The sequence below is a fragment of the Chlorocebus sabaeus genome, chromosome 5, assembly GCF_047675955.1.
Source record: "Chlorocebus sabaeus isolate Y175 chromosome 5, mChlSab1.0.hap1, whole genome shotgun sequence".
Lineage (NCBI taxonomy): Eukaryota > Metazoa > Chordata > Mammalia > Primates > Cercopithecidae > Chlorocebus > Chlorocebus sabaeus.
This window is the reverse complement of record NC_132908.1, coordinates 9490251-9512575: the sequence shown is the minus strand read 5'-3', so window position 1 is coordinate 9512575 and position 22325 is coordinate 9490251. Positions and strand designations below refer to the sequence as shown.

General features: G+C 41.5%; 1 protein-coding gene across 2 annotated transcripts in view; it reads left to right on the top strand.

Annotated features, from left to right (window-relative positions):
* GRIN2A (glutamate ionotropic receptor NMDA type subunit 2A) overlaps positions 1 to 22325 on the top strand; it is a 426336-nt gene that overhangs the window by 351096 nt on the left and 52915 nt on the right. For both annotated transcript variants that reach the window (XM_007985424.3, XM_007985396.3), the window contains exons 10-11: positions 3416 to 3645; positions 10621 to 10781. In XM_007985424.3, the coding sequence (XP_007983615.1) occupies positions 3416 to 3645; positions 10621 to 10781 (391 nt within the window). The remainder of the gene's footprint in view (positions 1 to 3415; positions 3646 to 10620; positions 10782 to 22325) is intronic.

Genomic DNA, 22325 nt, shown 5'->3' with positions numbered 1-22325 from the left:
GGCACTACCTTATAAGTGGGTGTTATCAGAAAACTGTCAGGACCAAATCTCTTTCCCAAAAAATGACTTGATATAGTAGAGGATGGAACTTGAAGTCTCATATCCCCCCAAAAGCAGAGCACTTTAATGTGATTGATACATATTCATTTTACTTGGATGTTTTAATGTTGGAAACAGTCAACAGGACGTGGGAATCTATTAGGAACCTGGTTTTATTGAAATCTTTCAACTTCTTCCTCACCATTGAAGAGTGGTGATTACCACATAAACCATCTTCAATCAACCAAATACTAAACAATGCCATAAATAATGTTGTTGTGTTTAATGGGAGAGTGCAAGCCTTCATTTAAAGGGTAATTTAACCACTAAGAAGATTTCCAACAGGGTGGAATCTGAGACGTTTCTGTGAGTGACTTTACTGTGAAACAGTAGTCCTTTACATTTGCATAATCGGGGCTTGTGCTGTTGTGAATTTACACATTTATCTGATGAATATTTATCAAATGGGTACTATGTGCCAGGAGGCACTATACTGCTGCCAGAGATAATGTGGTAAATCAAAGAGAGATTTTCTATAAGGGAGTTTAGAATTTAGTTGTGAAAATAACATGTAGACACACAAATTAATAATCACAGATTATAATAAATATCAAGAAGAAGAAGAAAACATAGTAACATGATAGTGATGGGGCACAGACACTATGTTAGATAAGATGGTCAATGGGAAAGGATGTTCATTGAGCTAGGACCCGAAGGGTGACATACGATTGTATCTGTGAAAAACAGTTACAATCATTTCATGTAAAAGGAACAGCAAGCAGAAAGGCTGAAATTAATCTTGAGATGTTCAAGAAACGGAAAAAGGCTGAGGCTCATGCTTGTGATCTCAAGGCTTTTTGAGGCCAAGGCAGGAGGATTGCCTGAAGTCAAGAGTTTGAGACCAGCCTGGCTAACATAGCAAGACTTCATTTCTACAATCAATCAATCAATCAATCAATCAATAAGTAAGCCAGGCATGATGATGTGTGCCTGTAGTCCCAGCTACTCAGAAGGCTGAGGTAGGAGAATTACTTGAGCTCAGAAGATTGAGGTTGCAGTGAGCTATGATCACACCACTGTACTCTAGCCTACTCAACAGAGCAAGACCCTGTCTCTCTTAAAAAATAAAATAAAAAGACATCAGTGAATGAGGGAGACAATAGTATAAGACGAAATCAGAGAGATAGGCAATTGATCATGGTAAGCATGTCAGACTTTCTTCAAAATACAATGGAGGGAGGCCAGGCACAGTGGCTCATGCCTGGAATCCCAGCACTTTGGGAGGCTGAGGTGGACAGATCACTTGAGGTAAGAAGTTCGAGACCAGCCTGGTCAATATGGCAAAACTGCATCTCTACTAAAAATACAAAAATTAGCTGGGCGTGGTGGTATGCTCCTGTAGTCCTAGCTGCTCGGGAGGCTGACACAGGAAAATCCCTTGAACCCGGGAAGTAGAGGCTGCAGTGAGCCGAGATTGTGCCACTGCACTGCAGCCTGAGTGACAGAGCAAGTCTCCATCTAAAAAAAAAAAAAAAAGGTAGGGCGAGAGGTGACATACATATACAGAGCAAAAAAGCCACTGGGGCTACTCTATCCAGATAGTGTGTGGGGACGACAGTTGGAAGCGGGGACAGGGAGGACAGTTAAGAAAGTGTCACTTTTTCCAAGAGAAAGGATTGCAGTGACTTGGAACTGGTCAAGAAAAATGAAAATACAGATAAGCAGGTAAATCTGAGTTACACTTCGGAAGGTGAAAACGACCCACAGCCCATCCTGTGCAATACGTTCTCCTTTGACTGAAGCATGCCAGAAAGACTATTGTAAAGGACAGCATCAATTATGCAAACTCCTCAGCCCTTCCATTCTCTCCAGGCTCTGTTCCCAGCTCATCTGCTGTGGCAGCTCTTGGGAAATGACAGTTTCTTGGTTTTTTGTACAAAATGGTTTTCTGTTACATTTCACTGCACTTTATGGGAAAAGTTATATGGCCCAGTAATGGTATCCATGAATCAGGAATTCCTAGAAGTCTTGGACCGATCCTTCTGAACTGCCTACATCTGATTCCCAAATAGCTGTCATTTCTGATCAACGTGCATCCCTAAAAAAATTAAGCAGTTCATAAAGTTGACTGGATTAACTCTAAGTTTCCCCCAAGAATTTCCTGCCTCTTGAGAATAAGCCCAGAAGATCATAAAACTAGCCAAATAGAAAGAGGAGAGATTGAGAATATGAGAATTAACTACCTTCTCTTTAATGGGTTGTGTCATGGATATTATAAGTACTGCTGTAGCCTGGGTTTGGCCTCCAATGCGCAGAGAGCTTGCTTTTCCTAGGCTTCCTGCCCAACACTTCATAACTTCCATTAATGTGAATTCGCTTCTGCCACTTTATTTATTGCCCACTCTGCTTGCATTGCCAGGTGACATCTGAGTAGATCATTTTTTCATATCTTCATTTACTTAAATGACATAAAAGTTAACCTCCTGTTAAAGGAAAACCTTCTTCCCTATGAAATGAGGGCATAAATTGATTTTTTTTCCTCGTGCAAAACAAAGACTTGAAAACCCTAATATGTGTGTTTTACAGCCTGCATATGCCCCATCTCCATGAATTTTGGCATATTGTTCTGTCTCTTTAGTTAAGTCTGTTGCAAGGAACATTTAAGAATCTTAAAAGGGCTGCATAGCTATTGCGAGGATATACTGGAAAAAAGTGCTGTGATATGACATCAGTGTTCATTTTCGATGCCCCTGCAATGAAATGTCTTCCATCTGTGAAGTGTTGGAAGAATTAAGATCTATTGTTCCATTCCTTGATGTCTCCATTTGGAGAGGGTTTTAGTTTGGTTTAATTCTTATGTTGTGCACACTTTACATCTGAGTTTGAACAGGAGCAATTGCTAGGGACAATCGGATTAGAATACCAAACATCAGTCCTGCTAAATTGCATGGTTCCTATACGATAGCACATCCGATGAATTTGGAAGCAGTCCCCATGCACACATTTTTGTCAGGCTCTCTTTATGCTTATTAAGAAGGTTGGTTTCCTCAAATGGGAATCAAATCCAAATTTAAAACAGGTCATAACACTACTTCTTATTCAAACCCCCATTTTGCATAAGCATTTTCGTTTCCTTTCTTTTTTTAAAGAAATGTGGCAAAAATCCAGTTGGATAGAAATATGAGAAGAATGCTAATTTTTAAAGAAAAAATAAGTTATTGTGGTTCTAGGGCAATCACAGGACACAGCTATGATATAATTCCATCTTCTGGCAATCTTCAGTGTTGCTGGTGGCTGCTGCATGGTTCTCATACACATACAAATAGACTTTTTTTTTTTCAGAAAATGCTGAGAATGTCCTTTCTGTCATCTGCAGCACCCCATGGGCCTTCTTTTACAATTGGAAAAGCTATATGGCTTCTTTGGGGCCTGGTGTTCAATAACTCCGTGCCTGTGCAGAATCCTAAAGGGACCACCAGCAAGATCATGGTATCCGTATGGGCCTTCTTTGCTGTTATATTCCTGGCCAGCTACACAGCCAATCTGGCAGCTTTCATGATCCAGGAGGAATTTGTGGACCAAGTGACTGGCCTCAGTGACAAAAAGGTAAGGTCACCTTGCTTTCGTCTCTATCTGAGGGTTGGTCTTAACTGCTCTCCTTTCAGGAGGAAGAGATTCGGGTGCCTCTCATTGAGATCCATCAACTCTAATACACAAAAACCAGAAGGTTTTTTTCCCTTTAACCCAAATTGGCATCTTTCTTATAGTTTTTGAAACACAACCTTAAGCTTAGCTTTCCTAGAGCTAAAAGATTCCAGATCTAATTTGGAAGCATGACTTCCCCGAGTGGTCATGTTTCCTATTTATGTGATCTTTCTGATGCTCATGAATGGCCTGTGACGCAAGTCCTTTTGAAAGTGTAATGTTGAGGAAGGCCCATTTGCCTGGATGAGAAGAAATTGGGGTGAAGGAGCACTGTAGGCTGTGGGTACCTCATCTATGACATGAAAAAAAGTCATCTCTAAGCCCTACCCAGAGATAAAGTTGTCTGACAGCTCCTCTTTTCCATACAGCCAAATCAGTCTCAGCGTCAGCGCTTCTGACTCACCTGAAATGTCTTCAAGGCACACAAAAGGAGCAGAGAGGTTTTTTTTTTTGTTTTATTTTTAATTTCCCACTGGTGCCTTCTACTCAGATATATCGCTAATCTTCCCTCATGGGGCTGTACTTCCCACAGCAGTAAGACAGGAGTAAAAACACCTGCTCTCTCATTCTCCACTGAAATGAAATGTAACAAGGGTTGCAGGGTTTGAGTAGCTATTCAGAAATGCACATTGAGGAAGAAAAGAGGTAAACTGGGTGCATCCTCCTATTGAGACTTTAGTTCGGGAAACATCCTGGCTTGCTATTGAGACTTTAGTTCGGGAAGCATCCTGGCTTGCTAAGCTCAGCAAGTGTTGAGATTGCAGCACCGTGAAGATTTTCTGTTCCGTGTGTGGGGGGATAATTTGTCTCTCATTATAAAACCTCACTAACATATCTGGTTGACATAAGTCTACATATATCCTTTTGGCATTCATCAACAAACTGCTGAATAGTAAAATCAATCCATGGAAAGCTTTTACAGCTTATCCATGGTACACACTGTGATTGAAAGAATCTTGTCAAGAGAGCTGATGAGGGGTTGGGGTTAAAGATGGAATCATTTCCACAAAGGCACGGGAGTGGCTCGCCTCTCTCTGATGGTTTCCGATTGAGGCTTGAGTAAGGGTCGCTCTACTTACCATGGCACACAAAGCCCTGTGTTATCTCACCTGCGCCCACATTTCCTTCTTCTTGTTCCATCCCTGTCACTAAGTTGATTTTCAGCTCAGTGTCCTTGTGCCTCTTATGCCCTCTGCCTAGAATGTTCTTCCCCAGTCTTCTCATGGTTGGCTCCTTCTGGAATTTCAGGCCATAGGGAAGACATTACCTCCTCAGGGAAGTCTTTCCTGGCTACTGTAATAAACTTGGCAGAATGAGCTCAGGTTCCCAAGAAACGTAAATTCTAGTAGGAAAAAATAAACAGTACACAAGTAAACATCAGGGAAGAAACAAATTTGGAAATTTGGGGCAGAAATAAGTTATAAAGAAGATAAAGCTGATGAGACTAAAATTGTCTGGGGGAAGAGAACCTCAGGAATGTAGTTTGATAGAGTTGTTTTGCACTTAGAGGTGCTCAGGACATTCTTGCTGGGTAAATGAATACACACATAGTATACTGGACACTGTGTATACCCCACCTGGATCTCCCAGGATCCCTTTTGCAGCCCTGTGTGCCCAGCCCCACCTTTCCATGCTTTGCTGACAAAGCCTCACTTCAGGGATCCTCAGCGGGCTTTTGCCTTGGGGCACTGGAATGGTAAATGCCTGGCAATTTAAGTTCCCTCAGTCTTTGTGGTCACCTGTAACCAAAGACTAATCGGTGTGAGAATACAAAGGCCCAGCTGCTCCCTCACTTTGAAGCAGGAGAAACTTTAAGGTACGAATCACTCTCTGGAGCTCCCTTCAGGACTGGACGGAGATGGAGACTTGACCTTAAATCAGACCTTTGGTTTCTCCCCGTTCTCCAGTCTTTCCTAACTTTATCCTGCTCCCCTGCTGACTTCTCCTGGAACCCTTCACTAGTAAATCATGCTCACCCCCAAATCCTTCACTTGGGGTCGGCTACTGTAAGATCCCCGCTTAAAGCGGGTGGTATCTCAGAGGCAGCAGATAACACACTGCGTTTAGAGTCAGAAAAGTTGCGTTTCCTCTCTGCCTGTTTCCTCTCTGCCACTCGCCAGCCATATAATGCTTTTAAAGCCATGTTGCCTCACGGTGCCTGCTTTGTCTGCTCTATACATTTGGGAGTCACAATTGCAGTGAGGATGAAAGAAAGCCACATATGTAAATGTGCCTTGTAGCATATGAATCCCTCTGCAGATGCAAAGTGCTATTATGCAACTCCATCGCCTTATGGGATCAAAAGTGCAATTCCTAGAAGTGATTGGAGGTATGGTGGAAGCAGCGGGAAGCCATGTCCTGGAAGAGAGGATTTTTCAAGAAAGTGATTGGCAGCATATTTTGCTTTTTGTTGCTATTTTCAAAGGCAAGGTGGGGAAAATCCTTACTACATAGTTTTGGGTCTAAATAACATGACCACTTGTGGGAAAACTAATTAAAACCACTAATAATTTGACTGACCTTCACTGACTTGGAAACACCCGGTAACACATACCATATCGTCAAGAGACACAGCTCAGTTTCCATGCTCAAAGCATTAGAGGCAAGCTGATAGCTCTTTTAATTAAATGTTTGATACAATGAGATAAACAGCAAAATTCCTGGAGTAAATAAGCTAAATGCTCCCAGAAGATTAATAGAAGATACACCAAGAAAGTCTGCAAAATAAAAAATCTATATTGAATCAATTTATTGTACACTGTGGTTGGTTTTGTTTTTGTTTTTTGTTCATCATGAATACCTGTGTAACAACTCGGGTTTACAATGCTTTTAAGCCATTAGTGCTTGCCGTGAAGAATCATACTGGAGCCCATGGTGTGCTCAGATGAGCTGGGACTTAAATTATAAATAGGTGAATTCATGGGTAAGATGCTTCCCTAGGAATTATTAACAGAAAATTGTAATGTTGATAGGGATGCTTTCCAAAATGTTGGGAATCACTCTGATAGAGGAAATCCGTCTCTGGGAGGCAGATTTATGTTGTGGAAAGAGCAATATCATGTTTGGGGTCAAATGGACCTGGGTTCAAATCCTGGCCTTGCCATATGATTGGCCTTCTGTATGTCAATATCCCCCGAGGCTTAATTTCCTGTAAAAGAGAAGACATTATCTCCTTTCTGGCAAGGTTGATAGGAGGATTAGAAATAATCCTCACACCATGCCTGGCACACGGTAGATGATCCTGTAATGTGTTATTTCCTTCTTCTACCCTCCTCCTTTCCACTCCCCCCTCTCATTCCTCCCCCTCTCCTTTCTCTTTGTCTCCCTTCTCCTCCTACTCCTTCCATCATCTTCATCATCGCCTGACTCGAACCATTCTTGGCTTCTGGGGCCTGAAATGTTACTGCACTGAGTTGGTCTTTTGTGGCAACCAATGGAGGGAATTGAGGGAACTTCTGTCAGTGGATGAGCCGAGGAATGTGTTCTCAAGGAGCCGTGCTGTCTCTGGGCACTGTGCTGCTGCTGCTGAGTGGCCCCAGTCCAGGCAGCCAGGCCTCCTCCCAGCTCATCCTCTCTCTGCTCAAGGACACACCTGCTTACTGCTCACATCAAGAAGCACGTGGGACTTCACCAACAGAAGATTGTACTAGAAATAGGGGCTCCAGTTGCCAGATGTCCCTTATTTACAGGCACAGAAGACAGATAGATATTTTTAATAAATGTGTAGCTTTTGGTTCATGAAAAAGAGAAAAAATGTCTTGGTTAATTGCTGCATTTTTCTGGAAATTTTATCTCCAAGTGTTGCCTGTCTACCTCCTCCATCATCAAATGCTTGCCATGTTTTAGTCACTCGGATGACCTTCAGACATGCTTCCATATTGGATGGAAAAAAAAATTAGAAAATAATCCTCTGTTCTCCAAACTATAAGGAGCCTGGCTTCATTGTTTGGCTGAAATGATGTGTGGGGAACAACAGGTGATCTATCCCAAGCATTAGAGGATGCCAGGTGTTCTTTCAAGCACTTTAAGATTCGTTGCAAAAGAAATCTCCAATTTACAGATAGAGAAATTGAGGCTCAGGAGCTTAAATGGTTGCTCCAAATGGTGCAGTTTCTAAGCAGCAGATGAGAACCTGAACTTGTCTCCTCTAAGTCCAAAGCCAGGTGAAACCAGTTAACCTACACAGCAAGGGAACCCTGCAGAGAAGCCAGGGGAGTTCCTCTTGACCCCAGATATTGTGATTACATTGTTCTGTGGTCTTGCTGACAATGGAGACCTCTGTCCTACCTCTTCCTTTGCTAAGGCCCATATTGGTTTCTTTCTGCTTGCACGTGGAACTCTCTGGGAGAAAGTCTTGCTAGGAATCATTCTCATAGGAAGCACGGAGTGTGTCCTGGATGTTGACCCTGGGACTTAAGAGTTGAGCCATCCTTGCCCCTTCACTGTTTTTCATGCTGTAGGTCATGGCTCTTTAGTGAGCCATGAAATTAGTCTAAGGATTGCAGACATTTTTTAAAAAACAGAACATAATGGATAACCTCAGAGTATATCACAGAAAGAATGAGTGCTGTGAAATTTTGCGCGTGTGTATGGAGTGGTGATGGGAAACGTATTGTGAGTCATGCTTTAAAAAGTTTGACAGTCTTTAGTCTAGTGGAAAAGATTTCTGGAGCTTGGTGTCAGGCTGAATTTTGTGTGGGTGATGGTACTATCCAGGCCAGAGAAGCGCAGAAACCATCACAGAGACTGAATATCTGTCTTTGTCACTGCGCAACCCAGAGGCAGGGAAGAAAGTGAATTTTTAAAGACCTATGCAGCTCCTCTGCAACAGATGGGGAGTGAAGTGGAAGGCATTTAGTCAAATAGGCCATCTCCGGATGTCTCTGGAGATTGGGAACGGCTGCTACAATGAGATTTATGAACAGCACTATTCCCTCTCTCCTCCCAAGCAGGCGGCTGCCATGAGGATGAGCCTAAACTTGGCCTTTTAAGCTTTTGGTGATGAGTTAAGGCACTGTTTGGCAGAGTGACTGCAAAAAGCATTTTGCTGTTCACCTACACACACATGCACACATGGACGCACATACTCCCAGGGCAAGGCACGCCCTGGCAGGAGGATCTCATTTGTCCAATGAATGGCCACTTCTCCCAAATCCAGTTATGACTGCTTATTAGGTAGCAGCATGCCTAATTTAGGGAAAATGATTTTCAACTGGAAATTTTAATTAACGGTGAAATGAAGTGTGAGTCTGGAAAAAAGAATAATGTTTCTAGCTGGTCTGACTCTTGGGTAAATCTGGATGCTTACCCTGGCGGTTCTTGGTTCCATGGAAGACACACTGGTCCCTGGAAGTTAGAGAGACTGCTGCACTGTGGTCCTGGTTCTGACACTGATTTTCTGGGTGTTCTTCCCCTCCTGGGGTCTTTAAATCTTTATGTCTAGATGAGGAGAGAGTCACTAGCAATGGTCTCTGAGGAACGATAGAGTTAAGACCTCCGCCTGCGGTCAGACGCATCCAGGTTTGAATTCTGGGCCACTGCTTGGTAGTTACATAATCTTAAATAGGTCACACAACCTCTCTGAGCCTCAGTTTTCTCATCTGCAAGAAGGAGCCTCTAAGATTAACTACCTGGCATGGTTTTGTAAGGATTAAATGACCTGATGTTTGTAAAGTTCTTGGCATAGTGCTGGACCCGACGAGGTTCCCGAAAAGTGTTAGTCATTGTTGTTACTACTTTCTAGTTCCAGAATTCAATATTTCATAGAAAAGTGACGTTCAGGTTCCTTTTTCATTCTTAATGACAATAACAAAAGGTAATCATAAATTTATTTTTGAATGCTTCCTGTAGTCCAGGCACTATTACAGTTACTTGACAAACGTATGTTGAGATCTTCCTGGTGGCCCCCCACTCTACAGATGGAAAATAAAGGGAGGCAGCATGAAGTGAATGTGTTATCTAGGGTTCTGTAGCTTGTATGTGATAGAACCTGATTTTCCAACCAGCCAGTTCGAGCTCCCACTTATAACCACAGCCCGGTGCCATCTCTAGTGTTTAGCTGTATTTCTGGAACTCAGATCCAGTTTTCTTGACTTCGACTCTCATTGAGTCACCTGAAACACTGAAGTGGTAGACAGACAGAATCATCCAGTCCATCAGGGAAGACTGGTGATGCGTGGACTACAGGCCTTTATGGGGGGCTTGAGAGCCGAGTGCTGGGCATCCCTGAAAGCTATAGATCAACAGGGACTCTGGCTCAACAAGTATTCATGGAACCTGCCATGCACTGGCAGTTACGCCTGGGGAATGTTAGGCACTAGATAAATAGTGCTTGCAGGAGTGAATGAATGACTGAGTGAGTGGAGAATGAATGAGTGGTAATATAGAGTCATTTTCTGGGTGAGGTGAAGGTAATTATAAATGGAGTTTAGAGAAGGGAGTGATTGGTGGAGATCACAGAAAATTTCATCATGAAGTGGATAAATGGACTGGACTAAGGTAGTACCTTAAGTTCAGCTCATTCAGCATTTCTAAGCACTGACTGTGTGCCTAACACTGTGCTAGTCTCTATAATGGCACTGAAAATTTCAACTTAACAAGTATCTATGGAGCACCCAGCCAGGCCCTGTGCTAGGACCTGAGCAATAGTACAGAAGAAAACAGATGCTGGGTCCCCCCTCCTGGAGCTCACAGACCGACTGAAGATGTGATTAAGTAGAAAGAAAGACCAAAAAGTAACATTTTATTGTCATCCTGCACTAATGCGTGTGTTTAACTCCTAACACCAGACGAAATGATCACTGATTTCTTATTTGTTCTCTCCTCCCCCTCCCTTCTTTTCCTGCTCTCTCTCTCCCTTTCTCATTCCCTCTCCAGTTTCAGAGACCTCATGACTATTCCCCACCTTTTCGATTTGGGACAGTGCCTAATGGAAGCACGGAGAGAAACATTCGGAATAACTATCCCTACATGCATCAGTACATGACCAAATTTAATCAGAAGGGAGTAGAGGATGCCTTGGTCAGCCTGAAAACGGGGTAAGGATGGCAGTTTCCTTTTCTCCACAGGTCTGCAGGCGATAAACCTTAGAGAAATTGACTCTTGGCATGCCTCAGTTCTTATCTGCTCCCATTGTTGTATTTCTGGAGAGTGACTGTGGTCCAGATGGGCCCCAGTTGAGGGCTGTTTTTGTTAATCTAATGAGCATCCCAGGTTTCCTTCTGAGTTGGGTTAAGAAAAAGCAAATCCAGGATGCTTTGAAATGCACAGAAACAGAGGGGTTTCTTAGACTGATAAAGAAGTTTGTCCAACTCCATAGGATATTTTAACCAAATAGAAAGATCCAAGAAGGCTGAGAGTTTAAAGTAGTGAAAACAAAGATTTTTATCTGATTTTAGGTAGGAGGTTTTCTGGGAGTGGTGAGGAGCAGCTTGCTAGTAGGAGCTTTATGAAAAAACTAATTGTATAATATTGATGAAAGAGAAAGAAAAGATGGGAGAAAAGCAATGAGAACTCAAATCATTGAACTTACAGCTAGCATTCCTGTCTGTCTGTTGGCATTGTGAAGTGTAACACAGACTCCATAGCTGAAGCTGTAAAGAAAAGATAGCACAGGGGTTAGGAGTTTAGACTTCGGAGAGAGAGTTTCTCATACTTCATAGCCTCATACCTAAGATGGGAATAATAATAGGACCTAAGAGAGAAAATCTGATGGAAAGCATTTTGGATGGGAAATAGACAGTACCTAAATGTGAGTGTTGTTATTTATTGTAAAGGTTAAATTCTATTCCGTGGACGCTTCCGAAAAGTCGGAAATGCATGAAATCCATTTTAGAAAGGATTAAATTCAATAAAAATGATTTTATTTTCAATGACAGAGTTGTTGAATGAGGGAATTTTGATTATCCAGAAAATTAGCTCATATGGGGCATTCCAGTTGTCACAGATTCCTGCATGGAAACGTGACTGCAGGTGTATTCTCCTTGTGGCTTAATAAATAACCTCCTCTTCAGCTATTCTGCAAGCCCATTGTGAAGGCCTCGCTGCTGGCTTTGTGTCTGGTAGGGGGAGACAGAGGCCCCTCTAAAGCATCAAAGCTCGGATTTCTGCATAGAAATCCTGGTCATTTTGGCTGTGAGCATTCTGTCCTTTCAGTCTGTGCCTTTGGAATCTCTTTGGCATCTCAGCAGGGGCTGGGAGAGCATTTATTTAGAAACCGAGTCTATGATTTCTGAAAAACTCATTCCCCCAGTGCTCATTCTGGCTTGGAATGATTTCTTTAAACTTTTGAAGTATAACAAAAATGCAGAAATTTCACAAATATTAAATATGCTGCATTATGGCTTTGTACAAACCGATCATCCAGGTCATCAATCCCTGGAACCCCACCCCACACCCTCTTTCAGTCAATATCTTCCACCCGCCTCCTGCACTTCTAAAGCTGTAGATTCTTGGTGCCTGCTATTTTAACATAGAAATAAAGCCGCACGCTTTTCTTTTTTGTCTTCTTTGGCTCAACATTGTGTTTGCAAGATTGTTGCATGTAATTTCAGTGCTTTCATTCTCATTGTTGGAACACACCACACATGGATGTCTCTCTCCTAATCTTGATGGACATTTGGGTAATGTCCTGTTTTGGGGCTACTATGAATAATGCTTCTTTCATTAATGAGTGAGTGAATTTCTCTTGGTATACACCGAAGACTGCAACTGCTGAGCCGTAGAATATTTGTGTCTTCCACTTTCATAGATACCGGAAAAGATCCATTGTTGATGACTTTACAGTTTAGCCATGGGGTTGGGATTTTTGTTTGTTTGTTTCCATTGAGGTCTTTTAATCAACATATACTGTCGTTTTGGACAGACCATGAGCGCAAATGCAGATGATAATGGTTGGAGACAATGGTTGATGCCTAGCTGACTTTCTCTCCCTCCATTTATTAACCAGAGTACAAAATGGGTTGTTTTCTTTCTTTTTCAATCTTTTTAAAAATATAATAGCGAAAAAAAAAAAGAGAGAGAGAGGGAAATGGAAACCATTCGTGACCATAAATTGTACAAATTGTTTTCTGGAAGCCATATAATAACTATAACATCCATCTTAGAAAACTTGGGCAGATGGCAGATTCACTCTATACTCAATCTCCTATGTGGGGGATGCCTTGCATTGTTACTTTAAACTCAGAAACTAGAGCTGAAGGAGTACAAGTTTGTTTTTTTTTTTTTTTTTTTTTTTTGGAGATGGAGTTTCACTCTTGTTGCTCATGCTGGAGTGCAATGGTGCAGTCTGGCCCCACTGCAACCTCCACCTCCCAGGTTCAAGCAATTCTCCTGCCTCAGCCTCCTGAGTAGCTGGGATTACAGGCGCACACCAACACGCTCAGCTAATTTTTGTGTTTTTGTAGAGACGGGGTCTCACCATGTTGACCAGGCACATTTTGAACTTCTGAGCTCAGGTGATCCTCCTGCTTCGGCCTTCCAAAGTGCTGGGATTACAGGCCTGAGCCACTGCACCCAGCCACAAGTCATTTTTAAAGAAATAATTCAATATACCCTTAGGGATGAGGGCATAGCAGTTCTCATTCCTGGAGATTTAATTTCATTAGAGTTAATATTTGGGGAAACCACATACATGTTTAACAAGCTCCTTGATTATTTAAGTAATTGGTTTTTTTGTTTGTTTGTTTTTTTGTTTGTTTTTTTTTTTTCAGACAGGGTCTCACTCTGACACCCAGGTTGGAGTACAGCAGTGTAATCATAGCTTACTGCAGCCTGGACTTCCCTGGGCTCAGTTGATCATCCCTCCTCAGCCTCCTGAGTAGCTGGGACTATAGGCGTGTCCCACCACACCTGGCTAATTGTTGTGTTCCGTGTAGAGACGAGGTTTTGCCATGTTACCCAGGTTGATTTCAAATTCAGAAGGCTCAAGCCATTCTCCTGCCCCAGCCTCTCAAAGTGCTGGGATTACAGGAGTGAGTCACTATACCCGGGCTAAATTAAATTTTGAATAGATAAGATATTTATATACTTCAAAAATAAAAAGGTACAGAAAAAGAAAAACAGTGAAAAGTTTTCTCTCCACACTATTCCTCATCTAGTACCCTTCCATGGTAACCACATTTGCTCTGTGTATCCTTCCAATATGTTCTTCTGAATCTTTCTATATTAATGCATAAAGAGCCATAAAGTTATTTTTATAGAGTCATAATCTTTCATTATGCAAATATACCATATTTTATTTGGTCAGGCCTCTACTGTTGGACATTTAGGTTGTTTCCAGTCTTTTGCTGTTGCAAACAAAGCTGCAGTGAATATCTTTGGATTGCGTCACATTCAATGTAGAATACATTTCTTGAAAGAGTGGGTCATAGTTGCAATTTTAACAGATATCGCCAAATCTCCCTCCAAAAGAAATTTGTACTTACCCATCAGTGTATGAGAGAGCTTATTTCTCCAAAGTTTTGCCAATACAATGTGTAATTAATCTTTCAAAATTTTGCTAATAGGTAAAAAGTGTGCTGAGATATAAATTTGCACTTATTTTCAGTAAATTTTGGCCATATTTATATACTCAAGAGCCGTCAGCAATTCCTTTTTTACTTTTATTAATATTTCTATTGGTTTGTTGGTCTCTTTCTTATTCATTAATATATTGGACAGATGAGCCTTTTGTGATGTGGTTACAAATATTTCCCTATTTCTTTTGAACTTGCTCATGATCCTTTTTTTTTTCATGCAGATTTTATCTTTTTTGTAGTGAAATACATCAACCATTTTCTTATGGCTTTTGAATTTTGAGACGTAATTCAAAAGTCTTTCATCATTCTGGTATTACAAGATAATTATCTTGTGTTTTCTATTTTGGTTGCGTTTGTTAATATTTGGAATTTTTCTTGGTGGACGGTATGAGACACGACGACTTCAACTCCTCAGATGATTATGAAAACCAAAATATGAGAATTACCACCACAGAACTACACCAAGATCTGATCAACTTTGTGTTGGTTGTGTCTCCTCAACATCCCACCACGAGACTGCGGTCTTTCAAGTGTCCACGTCACCACACTCATAGGCCTTTTCCTTCCTTTTCACATCTCTTGTTTCCTTTTTAAATTGTTCATTATGAAATATATTGCTGTTTAAGGAATAATAATAATACAATGAAATCTTCATGTACCTACCACCGAGCCTTTAAAAAAAAAAGTCATTCTCGTCCTTCACCACATCCAGCATCTGTAGAAGATTCCATCCCTCTGGAAGGTTGAGGAAGGTAACCTCATCTGCTCCTGAATTGCTCAGCTTTAGAACATTCCCCCAACACCCTAGAATCCAGCAGGCCTTGACTTAGAACATCCAGAGCACGTGGCTCAGCTGCTGGGTCTCACTGCTCCACCCACACGTTTCAGTAACATCTGCTGCCTAGCAAAGCCACGTGCATGTACACCAGGGTCAGTGAAATTATGGGTTGTAATTTTCTGGGAGAGTCTTGAACACCAGACGGGCTTTGGATTATGGTCAAATGACAGTCCCAGCTGGGTTTGAGTCTGGGCTCGAGCATTAGCTAGCTGTGTCCTGGGACAAGTCATGTCACCTCTCCAAGTCACTTTCTAGTTTCCCCATCTAAGAAGTGAAACGGTTGAATTCTTTGATCTCTGAACTAGTTCTGAGATTCTTTTATTTGTGTCAAACACTTAAGAAAACTCAGAGAAACCTCACATACAAACAACTGTCAGTTTTGCAGAAAGGATTTAGAATCATGCCCCCAAATTGGGTGCCTCCAAGCCTGGCCAGTGGACCAGCTGTACCTGAATCACATGATTACCTGTCAAAATGCAGACTCCTGGGCCCAGCACAAGGCTTTCTAGCCATGGAGCCTGTGAATCTTCATTATAATAAGCATCATTCCCCTGACCACGCCACACCACGTGATTTTGAGACACATAAATATTTGAGAACTACTGTTTTAGAAGTCCAACACACTATTCATTGTGCAACAGAGCTCAGAACTATTTTAAAGGAGTTTAAGAAACATGTTTTATTGGGATAGGCATATACAGAGTAGACAGACCAAATGCTTGTCTTTGGAATCCATAATTTTTTGAAGAAAGGCTTGGGCAGAGAAAAACTTGAAAGCTAAGTTTTACTGTTTATTGAAATTCATAGCAAATGGAGATAAATTATCAGACAAATCAGAAAAGAGGGTTTGACGTGTAAACATCAACAGAGATGGGATTTTTCAGGCACAGATCTGTTGTGCCTTGTGGGACTCCGGTGAACCAAAGGTGGATGAGCGTCAGTGACCCCAGGTTTCTAGACGAATGCTTCTCAAGGTAGCCTGAGTCTGAATCAGAATAGGTGCTAATAAAAATGTAGATTGCTGAGCCCCACGGAGCCAGTTCAATCAGAATCTCTGTAAGGAGGGGTCTGAAGATCTGCGTGGTTTAACAAGCTCTTCAGGTGACTCCGATATGCCCTAATCAAATTTTAAGAACGTCCGCCCTAGAAGAGGGAGCTGAAGCTGAAATGAGTGGAGACAGATTTAGATTTACAAATGCTCAGTCATCAGAAGCTGATGTCCTCCAAGCCGTTTTGGCATGGGGGCAAAACTGCAAGCGTCGCACTTATGCCAGATTTAAATTAAACAACATCCCTAGAACTCCAAAGAGCCTAATATTTCAAGACACAGTGGGATAGTTTTTTATTTTAATTGATTTTCATGTACAATTCCGGGTGTATACATTTATGGAAAAGTCCCAATTTCCTTAGAATAGAAGCCTCAGTTTTCAGCTCTCAGGGTCCCCAGTCCCCTGTGTGATTTCATTCTCAGTACTACAGTGTTGAAAAACAGGCAGGTCTCTGCTGGTTTCTTTTTACATGTTAGAAGAATTGGAAGACAGGATTGTCTTTTTTCCTTATTGTGATAAAATATACATAGCATAAAATTTGCCATCTTCACATTTTTAAGTGTATGGTTCAGTGGTATTAAATGCATTCATCATGTGGTACAACCATTACCACCATCTGTCCCCAAAGCTCTTTTGTAAAACTGCAACTCTCTACCCACTAAACAAAAACTCCTCATCCCCCTTTTCCCCAGCCCCTGGCAACCACCATTCTACATTTCATCTTTATGATTTTGACTACTCTAAATACCTCATCTAAGTGGAATCATACAGTATTTGTCTTTTTGTGACTAGCTTATTTCACTTAGCATAACGTTTATCCATGTTTTAGCATGTGTCAAAATTTTATTACTTTTTAAGGAATATTTATTCCATTGTATTCAGGTACCACATTTTGCTCATCCATTCATCTTTCAGTGGACACTTGAGTTGTCTCAGCATTTTGACTATTTTGAATCATGCTTCTGTGAACATAGATGTGTGAATATATTTTTGAGACTTTGGGTTTTTTTTGGGCATATATGCAGAAGTGAAATAATTGGATCATATGTCAATTCTATTTTTAATTATTGAGAAATAACCATACTGTTTTCCACAGTCCCATTTGCATTCCCACCAGCAGGGCACAAGGGTTCCAATTTCTCCACATCCTCACCAATACTTGTTTTCTGTTTTTCTAGTAGTAGCCATCCTACTGGGTATGAGGTGGTATCTCATTGCAGTTTTGATTTGCATTTCCATAATGATTAGTGGTATTGAGCGCTTTTTACCTGCTTATTGGCCAATTGTGTTTCTTCTTTTGAGAAGTGGATATGCAAGTCTTTTGGCCATTTACATTTGGGTTGTTTGGGTTTTCTTTTTGTTGTTGTTGTTAGGTTTTAGGAGTTCTGTATATAGTCTGGGTATCAATCCCTTATCAGATATACAATTTGCAAATATTTTTCCTATTCTATGGGTTGCCGTTTCATGTTCTAGCTATTACACTGATAGTGTCTTTTGATGCACATTTAAAAAAATATTAGGGAGTATTGTGTTTTGACCAATAAATATTTTTCTAAAAGGGCTTCAGTTGTCCTCAGTGACTTGTCTGTAAAAACAAAGGAACAGTGTAGTCCCATCTCCCTGCACATGTTTGAAATGTCTTCATAGAAAGTTTTGCATTGAAAAACAAATGAGCACTGAATTCCTGTCCTAGAGTACAGGTTTACAAAGCCTGTGGGATTTAGGAATGTACCTTTTTTTTTTTTTTTTTGAAATGGAGTTTCGTTCTTGTTGCCCAGGCTGGAGTGCAATGGCACGATCTCGGCTCACCGCAACCCTTGCCTTCCGGGTTCAAGCGATTCTCCTGCCTCAGCCTTCCCGAGTAGCTGGGATTACAGGCATGCACCACCATGCCCTGTCAATTTTGTATTTTTTAGTAGAGACAGGGTTTCTCCATGTTTGTCAGGCTGGACCCAAACTCCCAATCTCAGGTGATCCACCTGCCTTGGCCTCCCAAATTGCTGGAACTACAGGCGTGAGCCACCGTGCCTGGCCAGGAATGTCCATTTTTATTAGCGCTTCTAGTGATTCAGATGTAAGTAGTCCATGTCTTTGAGAGGTTAGCTAGTTGACTGTTGAGAGATGGAGTTCTGTAGTGACTAAACAGGACAAGGAAGAGGAAGGATATTTCAGGAGGAGGGTGCAGGATGGGTGGAGATGTGGCAAAATGTGAGTTTAGGTTTAGGCATATTAAGTTGGAAGTGCCTTTGGGACACCATCATCATATCTTCAGGCATCTTTGCACTTAATGCGACCTTACAATTAGTGAGCTGCAGCCCTGAGCACTTCACCTGCCTAATCTCAATTAATCCTCACAACACCCCTACGATGTGGATACCATTAATATCCCTTTTAAGAGATGAAGAATCTGAAGTTCAACATTGTTAACCTAATTACCCAACAGGCTATTCAGCTAAGTAACTACATTGCAGAATTAGTTAGTATGGAAGTTAGGCTTACTTCCCCACTTGGAAATGCCACCTAAGCAGTTGGAAACGTGGGATTATGGTTCGGGGGAGAATTGAAAACTAAAGTTAGATATTACATATGTGCACACATGATAGAGTACATATCATATTAATTGATGATCTGAGAACTGGTGAAATCACAGCATTATTTCTATCCTCAAAAGAAACTGGTTCTGGGATATTGGCATTCCCAAGGCAAAGGTGAACGAGAAGAGTATAAGGATCTTCACTGAAGTTCAGTTGCTCAGCAGAGCAAATTTTTTCAAAGATGTCATTTGAGTGGATTTTATTTGCTTTATTTTATCAGCCAAACAGAATCAAACACAAATGGTTCATTTACAGCTGCTGAATTCGAAAGCGACCATAGACATCAGGGTTCAGTGAGCTGTTCTAAATGGGATAGCATCATCTCCAGAGAAAATCAGATCGACAATGACCTGGTTTCCGAGATCTACCCCCACACTGCAAACAAAGCTCAAAAAAAATTGCTTCCACATCATAGAGTTAAGAAGTTTTTTCCTTAATAAAAACTCAAATAAACACAGACATCTGTTTTTTTTTGTTTGTTTGTTTTGTTTTGTTTTGTTTTGGTACTTGGAATTATTTCTTGGTAAGCTCTATTAAAACTACGTTAAAGGATTTTCAAGGCCACCTATAAAACCTTTTTTAAAGTAGAAAAAATTGTTGGGGGGGAGTTAAATAAAGTGAGATCATAATTCTTTAAACTCAGAGATGGAAAAAAGGTAAAAAGACTAAAAAGAAATATATCAAAATGTTATCAGAGATGCTGCTAGGTGATTGGGATGATGGACTTCACATTCTTTCACATTTAACAAATTTTCAGCAACACAGTATTACTTGCAATAGCTAGAAAAAAGTTTCTTCTGACTATACTTCTGTAGTTTTTCCTGCATTTCATTCTTGTATTGTCAATGCGTGTATACAATTCATACAAGTTGAATCAGTGCATATGCAAATTTGTTTTGCTTTTCGCAATCAAAGTGGACAGTTCTGTTGTTTAGTTTCCACATTTAAGGACCAGGTGATAGTTTCATTGAGCTAGAGGAATATTAATTAATTTAGCTTTTACTGCTTTGTGTTTTCACCATGCCTTAACTAGCACTGAAAGGTATTACAAGAAATAGTTATTTTTGAAAAGGTTGCTGATATGGTTATTACAGGACAGCTTGTGGAGAATGTTGTCCTGTGGCATCCCTCACACTTCTGTACAATGAAGAGCGTTGCTTTGTTCTGTTTGAGGCATGCTTTGATCTTGTGAACAACACAATTCTTGTAACAACTTACAGTTTTCTTTTTGTTTGGACTACCGCACAATTCAGAGCTTAATGCATGATTCTTTTTTCATAATTGTGGAGCCTGTGGCCTGAGTATCTGTTTACTGACTTTCCCTAAGGCCGAGCTACTATTCCACTTCTGAATTCACTTAACTCCAATTGCTTTATCCGTATGTGTAAACCTTATTCTATTACAGTGAATGTGAGCTACCTGAATTGCTTTGGACACAAAGCAATTCTTTGTTTTTTATTTTTTTTTATTGTTTGTTTTTATTTTTATTGTTTATTTCTTTTTTCTTTCTTTTTTGTTTTTGTTTGAGACAGAGTCTTGCTCTGTTGCCCAGGCTGGAGTGCAGTGGTACTACCTCAGCTCAGTGCAATCTCCATCTCCCAGGTTTAAGTGATTCTCATGCCACAGCCTCCCAAGTAGTGGGATTACAGGGGTACACCACCACACCCAGTTAATTTTTGTATTTTTAGGAGAGATGGGGTTTCGCCATGTTGGCCAGGCTAGTCTTGAACTCCTGGCCTCAGGTGATCCTCCCACCTCAGCCTCCCAAAGTGCTGGGATTGCAGGCATGAGTTACCACGCCCGGCCCAAGTGAGGTATTTCTAACCAACAGGTACCATTTATTGGGAGCTTACCTAAGTGCCAGGTACTGTTTTAAATGCTTTGCCTCCATTATGTAACTTAAACATCATGACAACCCTATATGACGGTGACTATCATGATTTTCATCCACCTTTGAGGTAACAGGCATTGAGAGATTAAGCAGCGTGTCTGGGATCAATCTTACTGCAGAGCCCATGCTTTGAGTCCCAATGTAAACAAAATAAAAAATATGACTGTTCTCATAATATTCCACAATTAAGGCCGTTTCTAATTGCCCACCATTATACAAAACCTAGTACCAATTTTGTTCATATTTTTACTTCAAAAGATCTCTTTTTTTCTTTAAAATCTTTACTACTGTTTCAAAAGGGTTAATGTTTCTTCTTCCATTGAGATGAGGAAAATAAATGAATGCATGGAGCTAGAGGGTGGAGGAAATGAATTTCTTCTATTCCAGCCAAGCCACAGGAAGCACATGGTCAGAAAATTCCTCTTGGGGAAGAACTGTGAAGAAGCAAGAACTCCGTGGCAGGTTCTATATCCTTAGGGATCACCTCTTGTTTGTTTTTGTTTGTCTGTTTGAGACAGAGTTTCACCGGGGCTGGAGTGCAGTCACGAGATCTCAGCTCACTGCAACCTCCGCCTGCTGGGTTCCAGTGATTCTTGTGCCTCAGCATCCCGAATACTGGGACCACAGATGTGCGCCACCAGGCCTGGCTAATTTTTGTACTTTTAGTAGAGACAGGGTTTTGCCATGTTGTACCAGGCTGGTGTCGAACTCCTGACCTCAAGTGATCCGCCTGCCTCAGCCTCCCAAAGTGCTGGAATTACAGGTGTGAGCCCCCACACACCTGGCCCACCTCTTGTTATTGCTTGCTGAACTCACATGGGAACTTCAAACATGTGATCTCATTTCCTCTGGATTCAACTCTGCCAGACAGTCATTTTCTCCATTTATAGAGGAGGACACTGAAGTTCAGGCAGAAGCCAGAGCTCATCCGAAGGTTAACATCTAGTGAGTAGTAGTGGCAGCATTCAGTTGAAGACCCAACATCTTTTCTGACCTGTGATGTTGTGCTAACCCCTGCCTGTCCTGAGAAGGGAACAGCTTGGCAAGGGTTGTACCTATCTGTTACAAGGTCGTGGGGTTAGGAGCTGGGAAGTTGCTCTTGCCCATGAAGCATCGCAGATTTGGAATAGCTCAGCTTCCTTTCTCCCCACCGTAAAATTATAAACACATCTCCACTGACCCAGGTGCTAAAAAGGTCATGGTGTTAATGTATCAGCCCTGTGTGTTCTCTTGCTGCAGGGAGAAGTGAGTTTTCCTGGTACTGGCTCACTCAGGCCACCGAAAGCCTCTAGCACAGGTTAGAAGACACTGTTTACACCCCATGGAAAGTGCCCGGGGCCAACCCCAGACAGCCGCCTCTCCCAAAGCAAGCCCTGCCTCCTTCCTCCTGTAGAGAAATGCAGGTGGAGGAGTGATAGGAACTCAGGCACTGCACCTTCAGGTGTCCCCAGTGAAGTAGTTTCCTAGAGTGGCCATAACAAATGACCACAAGCGTGGTGGGTTACAACAACAGAATTTTATTATCTCAGTTCTGGGGCCCAGAAGTCCAAAATCAAGGTGTCAGCAGGACCTTGCTCCCTCTGAAGGCTCTAAGTGAGGGTCATTCCTTGCCTCCTCCAGTTTCTGGTGCCTCCAGGTATCTCTTGGCTTGTGGCTGCATCACTCCAATCTCTGCCTCCATCTGCAGGTAAC